Source organism: Thalia democratica, chromosome 9 (genome assembly GCF_965202585.1).
Source record: "Thalia democratica chromosome 9, ktThaDemo2.hap1.1, whole genome shotgun sequence".
Classification (NCBI taxonomy): domain Eukaryota; kingdom Metazoa; phylum Chordata; class Thaliacea; order Salpida; family Salpidae; genus Thalia; species Thalia democratica.
The window spans coordinates 16748030-16773930 of NC_139173.1; the positions used below are offsets into that span (position 1 = coordinate 16748030).

The 25901-nt window shown below is 24.6% G+C and overlaps 2 protein-coding genes across 2 annotated transcripts; both read right to left on the reverse strand.

Annotated features, from left to right (window-relative positions):
• Positions 1-5634: 5634 nt before the first annotated feature.
• LOC145843840 (beta-alanine-activating enzyme-like) lies at positions 5635-18239 on the reverse strand. The gene is made up of 8 exons (XM_082951080.1): positions 18153-18239; positions 14368-14537; positions 12377-12493; positions 12068-12145; positions 8465-8538; positions 7788-7905; positions 6254-6448; positions 5635-6017 (listed from the first exon to the last, which is right to left on the reverse strand). Exons 2-8 carry the CDS (start codon positions 14500-14502, stop codon positions 5796-5798), a joined length of 939 nt encoding a protein of 312 aa, XP_082807206.1. The 5' UTR covers positions 14503-14537; positions 18153-18239; the 3' UTR covers positions 5635-5795.
• A 269-nt stretch (positions 18240-18508) lies between these two features.
• Positions 18509-19929, reverse strand: LOC145844855 (beta-alanine-activating enzyme-like). The gene is made up of 2 exons (XM_082952276.1): positions 18955-19929; positions 18509-18514 (listed from the first exon to the last, which is right to left on the reverse strand). Exons 1-2 carry the CDS (start codon positions 19792-19794, stop codon positions 18509-18511), a joined length of 846 nt encoding a protein of 281 aa, XP_082808402.1. The 5' UTR covers positions 19795-19929.
• Positions 19930-25901: the final 5972 nt, after the last annotated feature.

Sequence of the window (25901 nt, forward strand, 5' to 3'; positions counted from 1 at the left end):
TTTTAAACTTCAGTTTATAGTCCTAAAAAGTAGAGATTAAAAGACAATATACGTTATTTTATGTTTTAAATACTTTTTCATCAAGTATACAGTTAAATTTATACTGAAATATATTAAAAAACTTATGAACTACATAGTATAGTACCTAATAAAATCTAATAAGTTCATATAGAATTTAAATAAACTACAAAATAGTATATGTAATTTGAAATAAAATTTTTACAAAAAAAAAACAGCAACTATAACTTAGCTTTGTGAATACTATGTTTTAATGAAGAAAAACTGCAGTAGCTTTTTAAGTCATATTTTGCCTAATAAGTTAAAAAAAAAAACAAGCAATAATGAATTTTTAAATTAACTAAATTCAGTAATCTTTAGAAATCTATATATAAAAAATGCAGGTGTTGCAAATAAAACAACAATTTTTTAAAAAACAAAATTTATAAAACAGGGTTGCCACTCTTTGAGTCAAAAACCTGTCCTGAATGACCTTAATCTGTTCTTATTCATTCTGAGTTTTTTAAATAAAACCCTTTAAAAAATGTTAAATATTTATTTTATTAAACAGACTTCTCAAGATCAACAAAAAAGTTAATTAATTTTTCTAACAAATTTGTACATCAAATATAAAAATATTGAAACTGAAATAACTAAATCTCACTCAAGTTTCTCATTTAAGATCTAAAAAAGAAACTTGACTGAGATTTTTAAAAAGTCCTAAAACTATTCTGGATATTTTATTAAAAAATGGTCCGAGTCACCTTGAGTTTTTTTAATTTTCAAATTGGCCTGAGTCATCCTAATATTTTTAAAATTTCTTAAATGTTTTGAGTTATCCTGAGTGTGTGGCAGCCCAGTTAAATATTATGTAAAAATTAGTTAGAAATAAGTTTAAAACTTTTTGTATTATTTCTACCTAAGTGAATGTTTGAAATTAGTTAAAATTTGTAATTGTGTTGTTGAATAAGTTTTAATTAGTCTATTGTAATATTTTTTTATTCCAAGCGGTAAATTTTAATATTTTAACAACTAAAGTATTTACATAACAAGTAAGTCAAAATATTGGTGTAAAGTAACCTTGTTTTAAAAACTTAGCCCAAAAGTACATAAATAATTGACCTGGTATATATAAAGAATTTTATCGATAAAATATATCGCTTTCAGTAGTTTTAACATCAGTTTTTTTTTTTAGTTCAAATAGTATCAAAACTATATATTTTGTTATTACTTTTCTACTAACATCAGAGAAATATAATTGAAACAGTACTTATATACTTCAAAACCTAATCATTACACATTTAAGGTTTCTGATACTGAACAAAAATACTAAAAGCTTTTACTTTAAGTTCACCATGTAGTTTCATGTTAAAACATTAATCAATCAATAATTTTTATTTTAACTAATTTATTAATTTGATTCTTAGGTTTGTCCACTTAATTTTTTTTTAAGTTAATCTATTGACAACTGTCATCTTCATTTAAACTTTGCAATACCTTTTTAACAAAGTTTAAAAATTTCAATAAATATGTTAACATTTAAAATATTTTCCTAGATCAAAAGTATTTTTTTTATTAAAGGGCATATTAAGTAAAAGTTTTTTTTATTGGTAACAAGTTGGATGAGATGTGAAACTTAAAAAGTGGACATATCTTAGGGATTTAAACATATTTCAGTTAAATTAACAGAAATTGTACTTTCCTTTTTTATGGATATAAATTTTTGGTCATGGTAGGGAAGAAAAGTTCTCATCCCATTATACAACAGAGTTCATTTAAAAATTGATTTAAAAAATCTGTTACAGCATTAAAATCTTATTTCTTACCTTTATTTTCGTTTACGGGGAGTCCCGGAAGGAGATAATATTCTATTAGTTTTTCTTCGAAGGGACTTTTTATCACCACAAATACAAAATTAACAAGGCCATAACTTACTTTAAAATAATAATTTAAATTTTTTTTCTATGGTAAAAAAACATCAGATTTTTTTTCGCTCTACAACGATAAACGCTAATTTTTTTATTAATTACTTTACAATTGTTTTTTTATAAATATTTTCTTGATTAAAAAATACAAGTTTACGGAAGTGATATTAGAAAGTATATATTACACTATATTAATGTTTTTATAGACTAAAAAATGGGTAGCTATCAAGTTTGCATGAGCGTACAAAATTACACGAGGGGACAAGATTGCACAAGGGGATAAAATTGCTCGAAGATACTTTTGCACCAGCAGACAATTTTGCACGGAGACATTTTTGCATGGGTTGATTTAAAAAAAAAGTTTCAACTTTTACTGTTACCCCTAAGCTTACCCTCGGTCGGTAACTTATTTATTTTTTTAATGTATTCTATTTTACTACAACTGTTACCCCTTAACCTCGGTTAGTAACTTTTTTATATATATTTTTTTTCTATTAATTTATCTTTAGTCTTTTTTTACACTCGTGCAAAATTGACCCTTGGCACAAAATTTTCTTCGTGCACTTTTGTTTCTTCGTGCAATTTTGACCCCTTCCCTTCAAGATAGCTAAAGTTGCTGGAATGTTTTGTAAAACTACAACTGAAAATCTAGAATTTAAAAAGTTTTGTCTAATTTAATTTTTTCTAAAAATCGAAAGTCTAAAAATAGTCAAGAATTAAGGCAACCAGTTCAGGTATATGTTTTAAACAGTTTTATGAGTATTATATTTATAAGTTTCAAACGTTTAAATTTTCTTAAATACTAAATTATTCAGCTTAAAACAATAAAAAGGTAGGTTTTTTTAATGTTTTTAAATTAGAAGAGTGCTAATAATTTAATAACTGTGGGTGTCAAATATGCACGACGGGACACTTTTGAACGAAAACACGGTATAAGTTTCACAGGCTGAAAATATAATAATTGTTATTTTTATTTATTTTACTATTATTGTTACTTTTTTGGTCGGTAACTTTTTTCTTCGTTTTATTTATTTTTTCATTAGAAACTTTTAGTTTAACAATCACTGTTACCCCTAACTCTTTCTCTTGGTCGGTAATTTTGTAGGTTTGTTATAAACTTTTTTTAGTTTTTTTTTTTATAAACGCTGTTACCCCTTACCCTTGATCGGTAATTTTGTTTATTAATTTTTGTTTTTTTACTCTCGTGCCAAAAAGACCCTTCGTGCAAAAGTGTCATCGTGCATATTTGTACAAGAGTAAAATTAAATCGAAAAAAGAAAATAATTTATTGACCGGAGAAAAGAAAAATACACAAGTTTTGCAAAAAGAAAAATAAACGCGCTTTAGTTTTAATTCTCTATCTTAAAAAGACAATGCTTTCTAGCTTTTAGCAATTACTATACTTAGTTTTGCCCTCCTGGTAGGTAATTTTGAAATATAAACATTTAATAGCACTTGTAGTGTCTAAAAAATTAAACACATTTAACTCATCTCAGATTCTCTTTATCAAAAAGCAATGAATTGGAAAAAGAACTTTTCAATGGCAACCCGAGCAGAGTCAATTCGAAAAGAAGACAACTTGAGCAATGGCAACTGGATCAAGGGCAACTCGAGTAGGGGAAACTTAGAAGGACCAGAATAGTATTAGTTTGAAAAAAGTATTCATAACTATTAAGAAAACGTACTTTTTTTATTTTTTTTATTAAGTTTTTTTTGATAGCTAATTTGACTTTTTAGAATAAAAATGTTTAGTTGATTTGACAAGTTAACGTAGTTAAAATGTAAAAAGGTCTTTAATAAATTCAAAATCAAAGTTTTAAGCTTGGGGATTTCTTTACAATTCTCCGCAGCTACAAACTGCTTGTATAAAGTTATTTCTCATACATGAAAATTTCCCAAATATTTTTGTAGTTTGACATAAGTGCATACATTAATAAAAAAACACAGGAGGTAGTATAGATTGCCCTGTATCCAATACGTATTAAACCATTTAAAACTGTGTAAAGTAAAATAATTGATTTTATTTTTCCTAATGGTATAGTCGGTAGGTAACAAAACAAGTGGCTTTTCTTGAAGCAAATTAGTAAAGCTATTATTTTACTTTTATTAGCATCAGTTTTTACTTAATTATTTTTTGTCGAAACTTATTTGTTAATATAGAAATGCTTAAATTTAAATTTCAACGTTTTAAAAAAAGACATCAGTTTTTTAAGTCTTTAATTTGTTTCTTATTATTTTTATTGATATTTATTTGCTAAGGCTTTGTTTATTTTGAAAAGCTGTAAATAGAGTTTAAAAAATAATTTTAAGACTAATACAAAATGACAAATAGACTTTTAAAGATTTCGTACCTGAGACTATTGTATTTATTATTATTAGTTTTAAACAAGTTTTTTTGGTAAAAACTTTTTTAGGTTTTGTAGTTATAACTATAATGTTTAAACTATAAAGTTATAAAGTTAAATTATAAAGTTATAAACTATAAATTTAATTATTTCAAATAAGAGCACTATTAGAATTTTTTACTTTAACTATATAGATTACTATGCTTTTAGCAAAAAACTTTTTTTTTTTTAGTCAAACTCTTTTATAATAACTTACAAACAGGGTAGACTTATTTAAAAAACTTTTTTGTAAGTGAGTTACAAAATGGCTGTTTGAAGCAAATATATTTGCTTATTAAACGTTTGTAATTTTACAGAGAAATAATAAAAATAGTTTTACTTATTAATTATTTTGTATTTTACCTATTAATAACTATTATCTGTAGAAAATATCTTATGAAAACATGTATACACATACTTTATTCTATGCTTCTATTCTCTCATTACAGTAATTATTTTTTTACAGAACCCAGTTGAAGTGTGTTGATTCGTTGACACACAGAAACATATGTTGATAGAATAAAGGAAGATTACTGTATAATTTGTTTTTATTTATATTCCAGTGAAGTTACTTCACTAGGATCTTTTGTTAGCAAACAATTAAAACTATATATTGAACAGTTAAAAATAGTTTTATTAATATAACAAACCTATAACATAGGTAGCACAATTAAATAAAATGTTATTAACTGAAACTAATATACACACATGATGCCTTTTGTATAAAAAAAATAAGGTAACAAAAATTTCATCAATAAAGAATTATGAATTATAAAATTAGTTGAACAAATATATATGCCCGATAAAACAAATTATGCGAGTATGCAAATTACACACATATTGTTACTAAATGTTATCAATTTGAGTTCCGCTCTCAACTAACTCTTTGTCTAATACTATTTTAATTCCCTTACTTTCAAGACTTTTCTTCTATTTGTTTTACGCTTGTTACAATAAACTAAAACAAGTTTATCTAAGTAAACTTGAAATATAACATATGATTTTAACACACCAAACTTTAAAATACACATTATATTTGTACATTTACTCTTCCTTTATTAAAATATTTTTTGTTTTAAAATTTTTGTTTAAAAGTAATACTATGTCTTAAAATATATTTTAATTTTCATGGCAGCAAAAAAAAAAACCAACACTCACAGTGTATTTTAGCAAACGCCAAAGATGCTAAAAAAAGTAAGGTTTAAAAAAATAATAATAAACGTGCAGCTTTAAATTTAAAAATTAGAGTTTGACTATAAAGTAACACAACATTGATAAAGTTTCACAAAACTTATGTCAATTAAACTAAAAAATAGTTTTGTACGGTATAAACAATGACATTTTTGAAGTTATATAAATATGAATCCCTTTTTAGTTTGTACAAAAAGATTGTAACTTTTACAATAAAAACCTTACGTAATCAAATTTTGATAATTTCCTACTACAACCAACTTATTTATTTCAATTAACCTAAATAAAATAAATGCTTTCACTGAGTATTTGAACAAGATTCCTGGTCTACTTTCAGCCGATACACGAAATCATCTCTGCACCCAACAATTACTTGTATGTCGTTTTCGTGTGACAGCATGACGGGAGATGAAAACACTTGCCCAGGTAGCTTGTGCCTTGCTAGCAGGTTACCAGTAGCGACATCAAACAAAGCAGTACTTCCGTCGGTGGAGCAAACAGTCGTTAGACTACCATTGCTCTAAAATGGTTATTGTCACTTTGATTTTAATATCTAACAAAAGCATTTTTGAATAATAAAAAATATTTAAAGACACTTTTACTATTGTCATTCAAAATGAAATGTCTTGATAAACTATACTTTTATAAAAATATTTTTATTTTTATTACCAAAACAACTTTACTTTAAGTAAAAATCATACAATGCATGAACAAAAAATCGGATTTTAATTATAAGAAAAAGATATTACAACTTACAGCTTTAAAACATGCGGGTGTAGAGTAGACAGGTATGTTTCCTTTGTCAGACACTTGTTGTTTCCATATAATTTTACCGTCTAAACTATCTATACAGTGCAAAAAACCGTCGTGAGACCCAACTAGTAGACATTCGTTGAAACTTGAATAGCAAGGTGAAGAAAATACTGCATTATTGGTTTCGTAACTCCATATCTAATAAATTTAGAGTTATATCTGCAACTTAACAAATCAGTAGAACAAATACTTTACTTATGTAAGTTTTTCAAATGTAAGATGAGACAATAAAAATTATTTGCATTTTAAAAGTCTTATCAGCACTTATATGACAATAGTGTAAAAATAACTAAAGAAGATACTTATTCAATATCTAAATTTCAGAAACTAGAAAACTATACCACATTAAAAAATAGTCAATTTAAATACTTGGATAGCTTCAACAAAGTCTGTTTTTTATTTAATTTTTTAATAACTTTGTTTATTTTTTTTTTATATACTGTACTAAAATTAATAATTATATTATTTGAATAAATCTTAAATAAGTACTGACGTGGTCTTTGACCGAAACTTAGTTTACTAATTAAAGTCTTGAAAAAATAAGCTTTATTAATTCTCCTCTAAAAGTTGTGATCTTTGTATTTGTATTTAAAATTGAAACATATAAAATTATGTTTAATGACGTTAGATAAATGTGAATCTAAATTTTTTGACAATAAAATCACAAAATTTACTGACTAATACGATTTTAATTTCATCTTTATTAACTAAAGGATTTTTCTTGGCAGAATTTACTGGAAAGGTCGTACTTAACTAAATTCTAAACATTTTACAATTATCTTTACTCAGAAAAGCACTATATTTTGTATAAGATTTTGTCAGTACCTTTTTTTCTTAAGTAAAATTTTGTAAAACGATAAATTTTATGTCTGATTTCGTTTATACACTAAGGTTCCAACATACAAATAAAACTTTATTATTGTAATTTTAATGAATTTGAGAAGCTCATCTTTTTTCGAACTAATTATGTTTAATGTTACCCAACTATAATGCAATTTTATTTTTTAGAATTTATACTTTTTTGTTTACAATAGATATTAATTATCATTAAAAATAAACTAAATATTAGATTATTAGTTAGATTAAACGAAATAACCGTTTTTTATAAATCATACCAGTATTTCACTACATAAAACAAAAACCATCGGAAATCACATTTCTCAGAATCTAAAATTTTACATAAGATTACCTTATTTTAACGAAATTTAACCAGAATATTTTTTCTAAAAGTAAAATTTAAGATTTAGTAGTAAAATATTTCATTACTTAATCTACAACCAATTAGAAACTTTAATTAAAAATAAAATTTTAAGCCTAATATACTTATCTCGTTTAAGCTTTAACCATAACAAATGTATTCATTATTTAACCTCAAATAATGCAAGATATAATAAATAAAAATTCTTTTAAAACTCCATTAGTTATTTTTCGAATTTTTAACTTAAACAAGTTTCACAGCAAATAAACAATCACGTACTAAAGTTCCCTGTAGATGATCTACCATATAAATTTTGCTATCAACACAACCGATAACGACACCAAGAGGACAAACAGCAGGAGAACTAAAAATAGGCTTTATTGTGTCAAATTTCCATCTAAATTGATAAATTTTCTTTTAAAGAAAATAACTTAGCTTTTTAATAGGATTTAAATTAATTTAGTTTTAAAAATAAATTTATTAGAAATATTCAAAGATAAGATACACTTATTATTAAAATAATTTCAATGGCATAAGTTTATAGAAAAAAGCACAAATTGTATAAAAAAAATTAATAAAAAAATATATAAAGTATTTATCTAAAAATTTAATTTAAAGATTAGTGAAATTTAAAATATTTTCATCACAAAATAGTTGAACTTATATATAATGCAATTAATTAACTTGTCTATGAATTTAAAACAAAATTGTTGTAATTAGAATTAAATACCAACAAATTCCGAAAAAAAGTTACAATATTTATAAAAAATACTTATAAAATAACATTTTAATTAGCTATGCTTATACTTTTTAAGGAATTAAAAGAAAAATGAGATGCTATATAAAGTTTTCTAGAAACACCAATTTCAAGATTGGTATATCTTTCTTTGTTATTTAAAATTTTTTAAGCTTTATTTCTTTTAGTAACTGATTAAAATTTCAAAATAAAAGCTAACCTTATCTTTAAACTACTTGTTTGTAAAGCAACAAGCTTTCCTGATAATGTTGCAGCATATACACTGTCCACTTGCTAAAAAAACAAAAATAAAGTTTCAACTGATTTTATACTAATCTTTTTAGTTCAAAATATATTCAAAGTTATAAAATATACAACTTAGATGAAGACTAGCTAACTACTTTAAAAAAAGTAACAAGTGCAGTATAGTAACAAAGTTAAAATATTAAGGATTGAATGTTTTTATAAACATACCAAAATCTTAACTATATAAACTAATTATAAAATTTAAAAAAAGGACAGTAAATAGAGTTTAAAGTAACTCAAGTAGTTTGTTTGTTACTTTACTTGCATAGTGGACAAAAATTCCTCGGACTAGTTCAAAAACGAGCTAATTCAAAAAATACCAATACAAAAACTAAACATCACAGAAAACTGTATTTAAGGATAACTTGGAATAAATTTAAACAACTCATTTTTAGCATCAAAATTGAGCAACTGTCAGTTTTGTATATTTTTGAGTAAAGAGATTAAACTTTCTCTAGTACCTGTTTTTAATCTACACTATTATTTTTGTGGGCTATGTTAGAGCAACGATCTTATATGTTGTTTATCTAAGACATTCTGATATATTGAGCTAAAACACTGTGGATAACGCTGGGAGCTTTTGTCGATAATTTTATTAAAAAAATATTTTGGATCAAAAAGGATGGACAATACATAAAAATTTACTTAGTTTAAATATACTCATAATTACTTGAACTACAATTCTCAATAATGTTTAATATCTTAATTTTATTTTTTTGCAAACAATTTGTTTTTAAACTAGTCCAAGGATTTTTGAACTACCCAATAATTAATTTAATTTATTAAAATATTTACAAGAAAACAAATCTCTTTTAACTAGTGATCTACTGAATGCAATATTTTTCAGTCTGGATCCGGTCTGATCGAAATTTTAGAAATAGAACGGAATAAATCACTAATACTGGCATATGTTATACATATTTTGGCAAAAGTGCACCAAATTCATCATGAAACTCACACTAGATATTTTGGAGATAACAATGAATAGCATAAAAATGTCTTTGGCATATTTGTTGGAAGTTTTATGCTTTAGAATCACTCACAGTTAATTAGCTGGATCCAGATCCGGCCGGATCTCAACCTGGGAAAAATATACGGATCCAGCCGGATCCTAATTTTAAAGATGGACACGGATCTGGGCGGATACTAATTTTGTGGTTTTAATGATCATTACTTTTAACGTTTACTCATGGTAGTTAAGTAAATACTAGCTAAACGACTGAACATTTTAAACCTTTTGCAACCTTGTCTTAAATTTAAAGTTTCTAACATTTAATGATGTTTTTTAGTTTTAATTAATCTTCAATAATAAGTTAAAGGTTGGTAACGCATGTTTTATATTTTTACAAAACAAAACTGTAAAAGTTTGACTTTAGAAACATGTTTAAAAATGGCTTTTCAACTAAATGTCTACTGATAAAAACACCATTTTGTCCTAATTTTTTGTGTTGTTCTAACTTAGTTGGAATATCCTTTTGTCAAATTACCCCAAGGAAAGTGTTTATTTAAATCTAATATTTTATGTACCTACCTACCTTTGTCAATTACCATGTAAATTTTATTTATAGACATTTAATAAATATCTGACATGTCTTAATCTACATCTCATATTGTCACACTTGAAAAATTTAGAAGGATTAAGAAAAGTGATCAACCGTGTCCATAAAGTTAGATTCCAGCCGATCAAAGCCGATTAAAATAATAATCCGACCGGATTGTGACTTTTAAATTAGCATCCAGTCGGATCCGGATAATATTTTCAAATTAGGATGCTGCCGGATCAAGATCTGAAAAGGCATTACCCGGCCGGATCCGTATACTGGATCCAGTAAATCACTAGTTCGAAATTTTCCGGCCGGTAAAAGACTAAAATTTTTTAGATCCCGCCCGCCGATTAAAATTGTTGCCCACCCCTAGTTTAAAGGTACTTTTTTTTTAGTAAAACATAAATGTTAATACAGCAGGTAAATTTATAGATGGTGTAAGACACTCATTTTTCCCAAAAAGCGTTTATTGTTGCAAAGTAAAGCATGGCACTGATGATTTTGCTACTAAAAAAAAGATTTATTAATTTTGTATTTAGTAGATACTAATGCTTATTAAATAATAATTTCATAAATATTTTACTTTTAAAAAATTTATATACCATATGTTTTCAAAATTATGTGGCTTGCTAAAACTTTTTGAAGTAAGCCGTTTTACAAAAGACTTTTTCAGGTAAATTAGCCCTGCTGACTACAGTAGTTGCCTGTCCCTACACTAAGTAATATGATAAAGTTTATTTCAATTATAACTAAAATTAAACCTAAGCAGTAAATAAGGTTAAAGCTTCAATTGACAGCAAGCATGTATAACAGGGTTGCCAAAGGTTTTTTAAAAATTCCTTCCAGGTATTCTGAATTTCTTCTAGGTTTTTCGGCCTAAATTTTCAAACTCTAAGTTTTTGGCAGCCTGGTATAAGCTTTTATACTAAAATATGTGATTCAGTTTCATTTTAATACTTTATGTCACAAAATATTTTTACAAATAACGTCAGAAACTACTTAAAAAAGTAGAAATAGTATGTTCTATAAACCAATACAGATTCATACTAAGTCTATTTGAAATTAACAATTTTCGCAACTAAGTAGTTAAGTTAAACTATTCAAAACTATAACATATTTATTGTTTCTATCTGATTAATAAAATATTTTCTAGTCTGATTACATAGTATTACTTAACATTAAACTGTTTTAATGTGTAATATATATTTTATGTGTCAAGTTGTAATAAGGAAATTTGTAAGGTTTATTTAATATATTGTATTTTAAACTATTTACCAAACAGAAAGTTTTGAATCATTTTAAGGGTTAATATTAGTAATCTACCAGATCAAGTATCTGAATACAAATTTAAAAATGAATTTGACGAAGTTCTAAATCTGTTGTGGACCTAAAAGATCACTATATTGACATATGTCATCAAAAGTAGATCCCATTTGAATTATTTAAAATAAGCAGAGGTCTTATTTTGAAGAAAACTCCTTTATTTAAAGCTGTACAATGGTCTTCATAGTTTGTACGAAATCTTTAGAGTGAATAAAACTCAGGTAGGGTGTACAAAATCCATTCTAAAACTTACATTAGATATCTTTGGGTTTGGAATTAAGAGCAAACAAAAAAGGTCTTGCAAAAGGCTTTATGATATGGTAAATCTGATAAATAAACCAAATAAATTAGTTCAAAGTGTAGTTTAACAAAACAAAAGTTTTGAAAATATTTAGTTAACTTGATTGAGATTAGGCCAGAACTTGATTTTAAAATGAGATCAGGCTGGATAAGGGTCTTAAATTTAAGAATAAATCCCAATCTAGTTAAAAGCGGATCTTGTTATAATTAATCTAGTAGTTCACTATTTAAGTATTAAAAGAAATAACTAAATAAAATACAATAAATTTCGCATTTAATTTTTAAACATCAAATTTCAACATGACAAAAAAATCTTATAACTATTAAGGTAAGGGTTAAAAATTTTAGACCTTGTCTTTGTAGAAGCGTGCAGATGAAAAAATTGAGCTTTCCTTGTCCAAAACTATTTTAGCACGACATTCTTTTTTCTGTTTTATTGTGTATTAAAATATAATTTACAACTTAGTATTTAATGTTGTTATTTAATCATTAAACAATTTAAAAAAAATTGTAATTTTAAACTTCAAACAAGTAACAAAACTTAAATTAATTAAGAAAAACTAATAAACTAAAATTTTTTTAACAACAAATTTAATTTAAGCTTAAAAAAGATGAATTATTTAGGAATTAAACACTTTTTTCAAAAAAACAATAACTACTTTTATATTTAAACAGTAGAAATGACCATCATGTGAGCCAACATACGTGAGATAAGTATTAGGTTGGACACAAGGAGAGCTTTTAACTTCTCCTGCAGTTTTAAATTTCCATAGTACCTGAGTTTAAAATAAATTAAAATAGTTTATAAATATAGTTGCTGTTACTTTATTTCTTCAAAAATTACTTAAATTAAAACTTTTAAAAACCATTACCTATACGCACAAGCTAAACAATTCAACTTCTGTATATTTAAAATAGTCACTTTATGCATGGTTGCCACTGATCAAGCTGAGAAAAATTTCCTGACTTTTTACCAAAATTTTCCTGACTTTTCTAAATCAAACTCTTAAATTAAACTTATTCTAAAGAACATAATGTAACACTTGAAACTATATAAAGCTTCCAATCTAATTTTAATACAGGTTAAAAACAACAGCTTTTGCTGAATTCTATCATTAAACTTCCAGTACATCACTTGAACCATCTGTGTATGACTGATGTTTGTAATAAACAGCTCTATCAGCAAAATACTTGTATTATTACCTTATAAAGACAGCTTGTCAGAAAAAAGACACAATTTTTTTAGCATTTCCTAGCATAAACGTATCTAGATAAACAAACGACATATAAGTAACTGCTTAGTTATAAAGAACTCAATTATTTTCTTAAACAAAAAACACTTTGATTCTAAAATTATGCTAGATAAACTTTTGTGTATACATCACAGTTTCACTATGGAAGTGTCCTTGCTACAGATCATCAGTACTAAAAAGCTTACAAAATCTGCTTGTTCAAGTAGGGTACTTGTTCAATATGTTAATAGAAAATTTTTGCAGTTTTATAAAGGATATTTTACTAATATATACCAGATGAAGGCATTGGAAAAAAAATAAATATTTTTGTAAATTTATTTCTCCAGTTTCTATGAAAATTTTGGAAATTTTTCTGACTTTAAAGGACTTTTTATTAAGTTTTACCATTTGAAGGCTTTGAAAAAGAAGGAATTTTGTAAATTTAAACTGACAAATTATGACTTTTTTTTTAATTTTATCAAATTTCCTGCCTTTTTTTCAAAACCCCCCATTTTTCCCTGACTTTTCCTAACTTTTGTCATTTTTTTAAATTTTTCCTGACTTTTCCTGATTCCCTGACTTTTCCTGACTGAGTGGCAACCCTGTTTATGTTTAACAAGTTTTTAAAAAATAAACTAAAATTTTTATATGTTGTGGTTATTTAAAATATTTTATCTACAAATGCCATACTCAACTAAAGCCTTTTTTAAGTAAAAAATATATGCTAACAAATTTTAATTTTTAAATATATTTTTTCAAATTTAAGTTATGATAGTTATCATAAATAAAAAAGAAAAGTGTTATAAGTAACCTTAAAACTGTTTTTCACAGCTAGTTTATCTAATTTAAGAACTTATATATTTAATTGGTATTTTAAAAGTATAATTGAGTTAAAAGTTAAACTTTAAATATTTTCAAACTGCAACAAGCTTGAATAGTTCAATAAAAAGAAGTTTAAAAAAAATAACAACAAGGCGAGTGAGTAAAAATATCTATTTTAAATTATCAAAAAAGTTTAATGACTTTACTTTACATAGAAGTCCTTTTGTTTTGAGAATAAAAACTAATATGCAAATAAAAGTAACTAACTTAAAATTAGAAAAATGTTAAATTTAACTCTTACATTGTAACTTTTTAGGAAGTAATCTTGAACTTCAAATTTTACTTTTTTATATTAAATTTTTACTTTATATAACTAAAGTTATTATAATTTAGTGCAATTTAAAAAAAAATAGTTAAATTCATTGAATTATAGTATATAAATAGTTAATTAGCTAGAGAACCTAAAAATTGTCTGTACTCATGTAAATTGATTAATTTTTTTTAGTTTTTATGGTATTTTTAAATATTTTTTACAAACTAAAAAACATAATTTATGATAGTTACTCATTTTCAATCAAAAGAACAAATAAACAAACCATTCCATTCTTATGATCTAGAAAATACACATAGCCATCATAGCAACCAACAACAACATATTTATTTTCAATTATACAAGCTGAAGATTCTATCCTACCACCGAGCTTTACTTTCCAAACTACCTTTTGAGTCATCAAGCAAAACCTTATGAAAATAAAAGAGTGGGAACCTTTAAAGAGTAAATAATTTATAATAATTGGTTATATATCTTCTATTTACAACAGTTTAGTTTAGGCTTATCAAGAAATAAACTAAAGATACACAATTTTAAATTATAACATCATAAAACATGTTTTCCTTATTTTAAAGTTATTTGCCTAACTATGTTTTAGTTTTGATTGTTTTGTTTGATAATTTTATTGGCAATAAGAGTAAAACTCTTGAAAATGCTTTGAAATTTTTATTGTGCAATAAAATGTGTAGACTTTTCCAAATTAGAATCATTTGACCACATATCTACTTGATGCCGGTGAAAAAAATTAAAAAAAAACGTTGACTGTGTCCTGAACAGATTTGAGTTTTATATTCTATATGTAGGGCTTGCTGTTATTTTAACAAACTAGAAAAGATCATTATTTATTATAAAACTAATAAAGAAATTGAAAACTAAAGCAGATTTTTAACATTATATTCTTAATTGAGCATTTAGTAGCAGTTTAAGTACAACACTTGATAAACATCATATAAATATAGAAAAAAAAAATGTATAAACCTAGATGTATATGGATTTTCGTTCTTAAAGTTAAACAAACTTATAATTGATAAAAAATTTAAATCATAAGTTTAAGCTTATAAAATGGTTCAATTTTGATTTATCTTGTAAGTTGTATTCTAGGTGACAGATATTTTTTAAAGCTTAACAATACTCATCATATTTTCAAAGTTATGTAGCAAAGTTTTTTACCAAAAAGGAAATATTGATCACTTTTGGGCGTTTTTAACAGATCAGTTAGTAAGAAATTGTTAATAGGTAAAAGAGCAGGCAAGTTTAAGTTAAAAGGCATTTTTATTTTACACATTAAAAATCTTAGTCTAACACTTTTATTTTCAAGGTTATGTTATAACAGGGTTGCCACTTGTTTTTTCAAAAAATTTTCCAGGTTTTTAAAAGTACACATTTTTGGGTCTATTTTTAGTTTTAATTTAATTTCTTAATGAGAAATTGTGTTAAATAGTATAAAAACATTGAAAAGATACTGTAAAGTTACTTTGAATGTGTTTTTAAATAAAAAACTTTTTGATGATGACATAAAAATCTTATCTATATGATAGATTTTTTGTGTCAAATCGAAGTTTTACTACTGAAAATGTTAAAATTATTAAAAATTCCAGGTTTTTCCAGGTTTTTTGATCAAAATTCCAGGTTTTTCCAGGTTTCTTTTAAAATTTCTCAAATTCCAGGTTTTTCCAGGTTATTTTTGCCTGAATTGTCAAATTCCAGGTTTTTCAAGGTTTTTTCAGGTTTCCAGGTAAAGTGGCAACCCTGTTTTAATCTAAAAAATAAATTTACTAAAATAAAAAGAACATTAAAGTTTTATAAATTAAACCTGTAAGCATACTAGTTCTAAAGATCTCTTTATAACTAAACTTTCTAATACATAAAAGTTGGTTTATTATTACATAAGATATATAAGTTGATTGAAATTTTAAGTGATTAATAGTTTTTTCTTTGATATATTATTAGCAGAATTTAAACTCAACTTTTTTTTTTGTATTTAAGGTTATATTTTCTTAGTAGTTAACTTTTAAGTGATCTTACCTCTTAAAGATACTTTTTTGGTTATCATAATGGTCACTTTTTTAGTTGTGTATGTTATACCAGTGTATAAATAATAAGAGATAACTTGTTCACAGCAAGTATATTAAAAATAAAAAAATTGTTTAAAATCAATTAAGGTCCTTTTAAATATATTTTTAATAGGTTTGTCACTCTTTAAGGCAAAAAAGCTAGCCTGAGTTGGTCTGAGTTTTTCAGAAAAGTTCAAAATAGCTTAAGTTATCCTCAGTAGCCTGTAGTAGTAAAAATAGTAGTTAAAATGTTTTTAATTGTCTTATGCTTGAAAATCATGGAAATATTTTGAAAATTATAAAAAGTGATTGATTTTATCTTATTTTACCACAATACTATGTTTTCTGATATTTTCAGTGACTAATTGCCATTCAATGTAAAGACCATTGTTAACTAATAAGACATGTAAACATATTTTAAACAAAACTACTTTACATCTGTTTAAATATTATTACCTTATGCACTACTTTGTCCTACTTTGAATATAAGAGCACCAAAATACATAATTTTATAAAAATAACAAACTATTAACATACATGGTTGCCACTGATCAAGCTGAGAAAAATTTCCTGACTTTTCCTGACTTTTTCCTGACTTTTTACCAAAATTTTCCTGACTTTTCTAAATCAAACTCTTAATTTAAACTTATTCTAATATACATAATCTAACACTTGAACCTGTATAAAGCTTTCAATCTAATTTTAATACAGGTTTAAAACAACAATTTTTTGCTGAATTCTATCATCACACTTCCAGTACATCACTTAAATCATCTGTGTATGATTGATGTTTGTAATAAACAGCTCTATCAGCAAAATACTTGTGTTATTACCTTAAAACACAGCTTGTTTGAAAAAAGGCACAATTTTTTAGCATTTTCTAGCATAAATGTATCTAGATAAACAAACGACATATAAGGAACTTTTACAATTAAAACCTTGAATTATTAACGAACTTTCACAACTAAAATCTTAAAACAATAACAAACTTTTACAGTTGAAACCTTAAAACAATAAAGAACACAATTTTTTAGAAATTCCTAGCATAAATGTATCTAAATAAACAAAACGAAATACTAGGAACTTTAACAATTAAAACCTTAAATCAATAAGGAACTTTCACAACTCAAACCTTTAAACAATAACGAACTTTTACAGTTAAAACATTAAAACAATAAAGAACTTAATCAAATACTGTTTTTTTAAATTAATGTACTAAAATTTATTTTTTTCGTTTTTATTAGCACTTCAACCTCTTCATCTAATGAAGATATGGTTTCCTTCATCTGAACTGCATTCCGCTTCATTTTCTTGGCAGTTAAAATCATTTGCCTCATTTTATTTAAATCGCTCTCATCTGCTGCCCCTACACTTATTGAAGAGAATTTTTTCTCTAAATCAAGCTACAACTTGTGGGCTTAATTTCTTTTCTTTTGGCACTCATTCATTTTTACTTTCATTTATATAGTTATTTGCCTAAACTAAAAAAGAATGCTCAATTTACTGGGATGTAAAGAGCTTATTTAAATAGATTTATGCAAATTGTATATTTTATTCGCGACCGGTTTTGGTGGCAAGAGATTGCGACCTTAAAAAATAATATACTTACATTTATAAAATATTTCCTCTTATCATTTAGTATAAAATTTGTAACAAAATTTATACTCTTATTTACTTAAAAAACTTAAGTTACTCTACAAAAAATAAAAATAAACTTAATCTTGGCATATACCTCTCTTATAACTTATTTTATAAATGTAAACAACTTTGAAAAAATTATAAAGAGGTAAAGTATACACATTAACTTGTTACATAAAATACTAAACTAACTTCTTAGTTATAAAGAACTCAATTATTTACATAAAGAAAACAAACTTTGATTCTAAAATTATGCTAGAAAAACTTTTAGTATATTACATATAAATAAAAAATATTTAAAATAACCAAACTAAGAGTTAAAATGTTTAATAACATAAGTAAAAATCACTAAACTAACCAATTAAAACATTTGTATTTTCTTTGTTACAAACAACTAATGGAGATGCATCAACACATTTGTTTGTATCGAACAGAATACTAGCATTAAATGAGAATTTTAGTTCAGTTTTCAAACTAAGACTTCCACAGAATGCTTCAATACCTTTACTACATACTTTTCCATGGTTATGGTTTAAGGTATCTAAAACAAAACAAGTTTTTCCTGCTTTTGGATGTAAAGCTGTAGTATTGTCATGAGCTTTTCTTTTTAAACTTTTATTTAAGTTATGTTTTTCTTCTAAAAAAATATTTTTAAGTTCTTCTACGATTGATGAAAAAGATTTTGTGAACAATAAATCAAGAAAATGGGGAGCTTTATTGCTGAAATTTGGAATGCAATCATTTAATGAGTTTAGTACTCTTAATGCAGAAATAGAATCACCACCATGGTATGAAAATTTATCTTCATCAAATTTATAATCAGAACTTTTATTCAAAACTTCGATCCAAAATGTACTCAACAAAGCTTTAAAGTCGGTATATGGTACAAAACTATTGGTAATGTGTATATTTTTTAGTTTTATATTTTCATAATTTTTTATTAATGTATTTTTACAGACTTTACCATTGACAGTTAAAGGTAGGCTGTCAGTAAATAAAATTTCACTAGGAATAAACACTTTAGACAGTTTTGAGTAAAGAAATTTACTAACCCTTTCAGATAAAACATTTGTACTCAGATCCTTAAAAGACTTAGATGCAACACAAAAAGCAACTAAAATTTTTTCTGATGAACTCTTAATAATTAAAGTTACAAAAACTGAATCTACACAACTAGTTTGCAATATTTTTGACTCAATGTAGCATTTGTTTACACGTTTACCATTTCTTTTTATTTGATTATCTGAACGACCTAGGAAAACTATATGTAAATTTTCCTTTTTAATTTTCACTTTTGTTAATCTATCACTAGTGCAAAATTCAGAGTTATCATCAATAATTACTTCCATAGACACTAAATCTCCAGTTTCAACAAGTGTTACTTCAGGAAAATTAAATAATTTATCAAGTGGGTTTGATTTATCTAAAGCAGGCTCAATATAGTTAGTCCTAAAAATACTACCAACTCTTAATAGTCCTTGTAACTTTATTACACTTGTTAATAAACTTTGATACAAAATTAACTTAATATTATCATTTTGTGTGTAGACCAGTGCTAAACATCCTTTTTCATTAGATAGTTCTAAGTAAGTATCTGAAAATGGTATGCCAATAGGTATAACTTCTTCTGTTAAAAGGTTTAAACTTTTTAAATTGAAACAGTGGTATGCAGCCCAACAAGAAACTTCAGTTAAACCATACAAATTAACAATGTTAAGTTCAACACTTTTATCTGTAATAATATTTTTAAACCAAGCAGTAAGAGTTTTGAGCTGTGGAAAAACTTCTCCTCCCATTGCAAGCAATCTTAAAGAAGAACTTTTAGAGAAAAAAATATCCTGTAAAACTTCAGTACTGTACCTTTTCAAAAATGATGGCGTACACTGAATTACAGTTACTTTGGAAATTTTCATCAATAGTTCACTTGAAAGACTTGTTGACAATAAACATGTGTTAGATAAAGCAACATATGTACTTCCACATGCAAAACTCAAAAACATTTCAATTACAGATAAATCAAAACTTAAAGAAGACACTCCTGCAATTTTATCTTTAGAAGTGATTTTAAAGATTCTTTTAATGTCTAATAAATTACTAACAATAGAACTGTGAGTGGAGTAAACATTTTTAGGTTTTCCAAGACTACCTGATGTTCTTAAGCAGTATGCAACTGACTGATAATTTTTGTAAATTTTATAACATTTTAGTATTTTAATTATATAGAAAACATCTTCCTTATCTTCTGTAAAACTGAATTCATCTATTTCAACACTTCTCTTCATTTTATAAATTATAGTTTTAAGTTTACTCAATAAATATTTTTTTGTTATTATAAAACTAGGGCAATTTTCATTTAAGATATTGAATATTTCATCTTCATGAGTGTTTGGATGAATGTAAGAATAAAAATTTGAGATAGACAATATACCTATAATAAAACTACAATGATACAAGTTTTGGTAAAAATAAAGGCATACATTATGCCCATTTGTTTTATTTATAAATTTTTCTAGTTTATTCTTCACAGTATTTGATGTATTCAACAGTTGATCATAAGTAAGTGTCTTTTTTTCATTTTTAGATGTATAATACTCAACAGCATTATTATCTAAACAAATTTTGCAACCAGATGAAAATAAATCATACAAATTTTTTGAGTTTTCCATTTTTTATTTTATTCTACAACTTTTCTGAAAATCAATGATATTTTTAAAATAGTTCAACTAAATTCTAAAAAATACTGAATTTTTTTATTATTTGATAACATTTATGTCAGAGTAAATTTCTTTATAAAACATACTTTTTACGTTTTCTTTATTAAACATACTTTAATATTTTTTAACTAAATTTCTTAAAATTATTTCTAGTTAATTAAACTTTTAATAATTAGGTCTCTAAGATTTATTATACACAAACCAAGCTTACATACTACGTTATTTTGAATAAGTTAAACAAGTCCTTCCTGTACAAGAACTCATTTTGCAATAAAATTATTTTCTAAATTGTTGATTGTATTCAGTTCTCTTGAACAGTACTAAAGTAATTTATAATGTAGCTTTGATAATGGTAAAATTTGTGTAGCTATGTTGGTTGGGAAATGCTTCTTAAAGATTATGTATAAAACTTTACAAAAGACCATCCATACAGTAAAACTTTCAACAGGAAGACACTAAAACTGTCCTATCCCTTTTTAACAAGCAAAGAGCATTTAATAATGTAACAAAAATGTAAACTGTTAAATATGCAACAAAAAATAGAAGCAAATAAAAGCAAGATTGTCCAATAGAAGATTTGCTTAAAATTTCAAACTTCAGGTTTTTTTAAGTAAAATAGCTACCTTATTTTTATTTTTTTTAAAGTTCTTTTCTATACTAAACACTTGTATTGATGTTTTAAATAGTCAATAAAAAAGGCCATAAGTATAAAATTTTAAACAATAAGATAAAAAATAAAATAAAAATAACATTAAATACCGTTTGCAACTAAAAAGTAAAGAGTTTTTAGTTGCAAATGGTATTTAATTATAACAAAAAACCTTCTAACAATAATACAAATAACATTAATGTGCTTAAATTTAAAAATTAGTAAAGTTAAAAAGTTCACCACCTAAAGAAATTTGCTCAACTTCAAATTTTTTCTCTTTTAAATGTTTTTTATTAAAATTATTTTTGCTGAGTTTTTATTTTAAATCAGATATTTATGGAAAAAACTATTTAGTTAGTGTCTTTGAAAATAATTTCCAGGTAGCTAAAGGTTAAAAAAATTGTTTCTTATTTTCTGATTTCTTCCATACCTATTTAAAATACTAGTTATTTGGCCCTTCTTATTAGTTTAAAATTCAACTTTTAGTTAAAAAACAATAATAGTATAAGATTCCTAAAAAATTAAATAATGTTTTTTTATTTGTATTTTGTAATATACAACTCTGTAAAATATGTTAATTTATCATAACATATAATATTTATTTGTAATAAAATTTAAATTTCATTATTTAAATTTTATAAATTGTTAAAACTTCAAGGTAGTTTTTTAATTTAAATCTAGATTATTAATTTCCAATGCAAAGTGGCCGTGTAGTTTTAATAAAAAAATAAATTTTAATTATTTTATAATGGATTGATTTTCTTTAGAAAAGGTATGGACAACTTTTTTAGTCCATGACTAGATTTTCCAAAAAAAAAATCCTAGAAAAATCATAGAGATAAAATGTACTACAAAAACTTTAAAACTATGTCTGTAAAAATTTGAATTTAATTTTATGATTTAAGTTAGTACTAAGGTTAGAAATAATAGTATAGATTTCTAAGTCTTTAAGATATATATAGTAGTTATTTTTCTTATTTAATTATTCATTGCAATCTCAAAATTTTTTTGTATGTGTGTCAACTAGTAGTTGTTGATCTTATAACTGTTGCAGTTTTTAAAGTAGTTATTAGTACAACCATATTTAAACTTTAAATGATTTTATAGTAATAACTTTTTACTTAGAGAAGGAATTAACTGCTTTATATATATATATATATTTTAAAGCTAACTTTAAACTTAATCTATAACCAAGTTGGAAAAATTATCAAAATCTTATACTTGAAACAAATCCAAAACAAAGAAGTTAATATTTAAGTGTATTTCAAAAGTTAAATTTATTGTTTGTTTACAAATATAAAGTAGTACGTTTTGAAAATAAAAACATGTTCAATTTATAATTCAACTGTAACTAAATTTAACTTATCACTAAAACAAATAAATAAACGCAACAAGTATATTTTAAATTATGTTTATGCTTAACACTTTGAAAAGATTTACATAAACTTGCATATTTTAACATGGAGTTCAATTTATACTTTATGTGTCTTTAATGTAAGGATATGAAATTTATATAAATAAATATACATATATATTAAAGGTTTTAAAAAAGTTTTGGTCGATAGTGCTCGACAAATTAAATTGGAGCTAAATATTTATCTAATTATATAAAACACATAATTTATACAGTTGTTTCACACATGAAATGTAAAATTTCATGTGATCCTCAGTAAGTTACAGTTTATTATAATTGTAAACAGAAATTTAGATTTTAAAATTTTTATAATAATTGTGGCATAGTAATGGTAACTCTTTCTAAAGTTTCCTAAAATTAATAATCACAGCGTATTATTTCAAATTCAGCTAATCGTACAATAAACTGTACCATTACTACGTCACAGTTATTATAAAAATTTTAAAATCAAAATTTCTGTTCACCCAAGTCCTTAAACCTATGTGTTTTTTGAGCATCTATTAGTTTTTTGTTCAGTAAACTACTAAGCTATTATGTTTGTAAAAAACTCATTCAAAAATCTATCAATACTATAAAAAACCCCTTATAAAAAACTGTTTTCTTGTCCAAAAAAACTATAATACCAAGATTCCTGTAACTAAAATTGTCTAAAATGAAAATTAAAAGTTATGTCTAAACTTAATGAAAAGTACTTTAGAATAATTAGTTTCAATTATTATTGGAACATAATTTTTAAATATTTAAAAATATTATGTGTTTTTTTAGTTTAAAATAAATTAATGTTTATTTTTGTACAACTAGTAAGTAGATTCTAAAAGAAATATGATTTCAACATTTAATCAAATGTAACTTCTACACATAGAAAAAATGAACTCATTAATTTTTTTGATTTTCACACTGAAATAAGTTAAGTTTACAGAAATTTATTTAAGTATATATATGCTATTTATCAATTATGTGACAAATTAATTTGTTTATAAACATGATACTAAGTGTTTTTTTTTAACTCAGATCAGGTCATGTATTACATTGAAGCTTCAGCATATTAAATTTAATGAAATGTATCTAAAGTTTTAAGTCATTAGGATTTTTCTATTATTCTATTACTATACAGCAGGTTTACCATAATGCTATTGAAATGACTTGCTATGCTAAATGACCGTGAGTGCTTATGGCATGTCTGAGTAACATTTGTGTTTTTTTGGATTGAAAAAACACCTGCTTTACAATATTAAAGACTTTGTAACGTCAAATAACGAAAAAAAAAAAATAAGTTATTTGTTTATTAAAGGACAAAAAATAAGCGCTCAAAAGTTTGGTCAAAGGACCTAGTGACTAGTGTACGAAAAAACTTTTGGTTATTGAGTAATACACCACTGGTACAATTCAACGTATTATCCAAGACTAATACACTGTTCTTTATTAATTCTTCGACTACCTAACAAACTCCTTGATACATTGTATTCAGAAAAGTTAAACATGTAGTTTAATACATTTAGTAAAGTTTAAACTTGATAGTGCCTAAGTTATTTAAATATAAAATTTATAGCTGATATATAAGTTTATACAAATTTTTTCTTTTAAGTGTGCTAATTGATTTAAAATAATAACTAATTTTGAAAAACAGTGTGCATACAAAACTATAAAAACTTAATAAATGTTCAATAGTTATACTTTTTCTATTGTTTGAGTGGTTATTTTGTTCTGAAACAAAATTTAAGATAAAAAGTTTACATTTATATTACAAGTTAAACTTATCGTACAGTGTTTATAAATATATTGTAACTATATTGAAATAATATCTTTATATATTTTTATTTTTTGGAAACCTTTAAAAAAATTAGTTATTGTCTGTTGATAACATGGTTTATATAAAAACATACAAATATAGGACATCATAACTTATGATTTATATCGGTTAGAAAAATATATTCGGTAAAAATAATGTTTTTTTAATTAAACAAAATTTAAAAGAGATAACATTTTAATTGTTTATTAAAATCTTTTAAATTAAGTTGCAATGCTTTATGTGTTAACAATATTATTATTGAGTACAAACCTAAGTTTTATTTATAATATTATTTTGTTTTTATTACTGGAGAGTTAGTATTAGTACAACTCTAATGACTTCTTATTATAATCTTTCCTATTAAACTTTGGTTTTTTCTACTTTTTGCTGTGTAATCTTCTTAACAGTACTACTATTTTATAGATACAAAAATTAACAAATAATTTAATGACTCATAACTACAAAGTAAACGTTTATTGGTAAAACCATACCTAAGATATTATTAGGGTGCATGCAATCTTTATAAAACTGTATAAAATTAATATTAGAATATTTTTAACAAAATTATGTTTTGTTTTGTCACTAGTTTAAGTATGACACTTTATTTTTTGAAAAATCACAAAAAAAACACTATTTTCTGCTTGATGGAATTATTAAAAGAAATAATGACTAAGTTACGTGAAATATAAAATTATTTCATTAACCTTTGTTAGGCTTTACTTAAATATAACAAAGCATTAAAAAATAAATTAGATTTCTGTATCTAGTTTTTTTTTGTTTGTTTTTTTAGTGTAACTAAACTTTTGTTTAAAAATTATAACTATGTTATAAAAACAAATTAGTAATTTTTTTTTGTTCAGATAACTTAACTTTTCAAGCACAAATAAAAAAATTTATAATTTTTTTATAACGTTCTAATATGCCCAAAGTACTGGGGCTTTAAATAGCTAGGCTTGAAAATCTTAATTAATTGCATATAGCTTTTAGTCAAACAATATGTTTAGTTTCGTTTTTTACTCGCAATTTTTTAAAGTTCCTAAAATAATCCAGTCAATATTAGTTATCAGTTTATATACAGTAGAGGAATTAGCTATAAAAGTATACACATCAAAACTGCAAAAGTTTTTATAACGACTTTCCAAAATTAGAAAAGAAACTCATCCATTCAAAAAATTTAGCCAGAAAAAGTAAAATAAATCAAAAGTTTAAACCTGTATAAAGGAAAAAAACTAACTAGTTGGTCTTTTGTAATAAGTAAGTAACGCCCTTTTTTACATAAAATTCAAAAATTAGAATGTCATTTAGCGTAACTTTTAACTATAATTAAACTATGTGTCAAAACTGATCGGCAAACTGCGGCCAATGAAGGGTAAAAGTGTGGCCCGCGAGCATATGTTGAACATAAGTGGTATCGCGAAAGGTAAAACTGCGGTCTGTGAAAAATTAATTTCGACCCGCAAATTGGTAAATTTAAAAAATCTATTCTAAGGTCAGAAAATGAGTTAATTGATAAAATTGACAGAAAATACGACCCCTGATCT

Bases quoted from the DNA above. Each gene is read 5' to 3' on its own strand.
- LOC145843840 (XM_082951080.1), bottom strand. From the start codon at position 14,502: ATGACTCAAAAGGTAGTTTGGAAAGTAAAGCTCGGTGGTAGGATAGAA. The intron at 8,539-12,067 runs GTCTAAAATTTT...TTGTTTTTTTAG, and splicing joins CACGCTTCTACAAAGACAAG to CAAGTGGACAGTGTATATGC. The intron at 6,018-6,253 runs GTAAGTTGTAAT...TAACCATTTTAG, and splicing joins CACCCGCATGTTTTAAAGCT to AGCAATGGTAGTCTAACGAC.
- LOC145844855 (XM_082952276.1), bottom strand. From the start codon at position 19,794: ATGTTTTTGAGTTTTGCATGTGGAAGTACATATGTTGCTTTATCTAAC.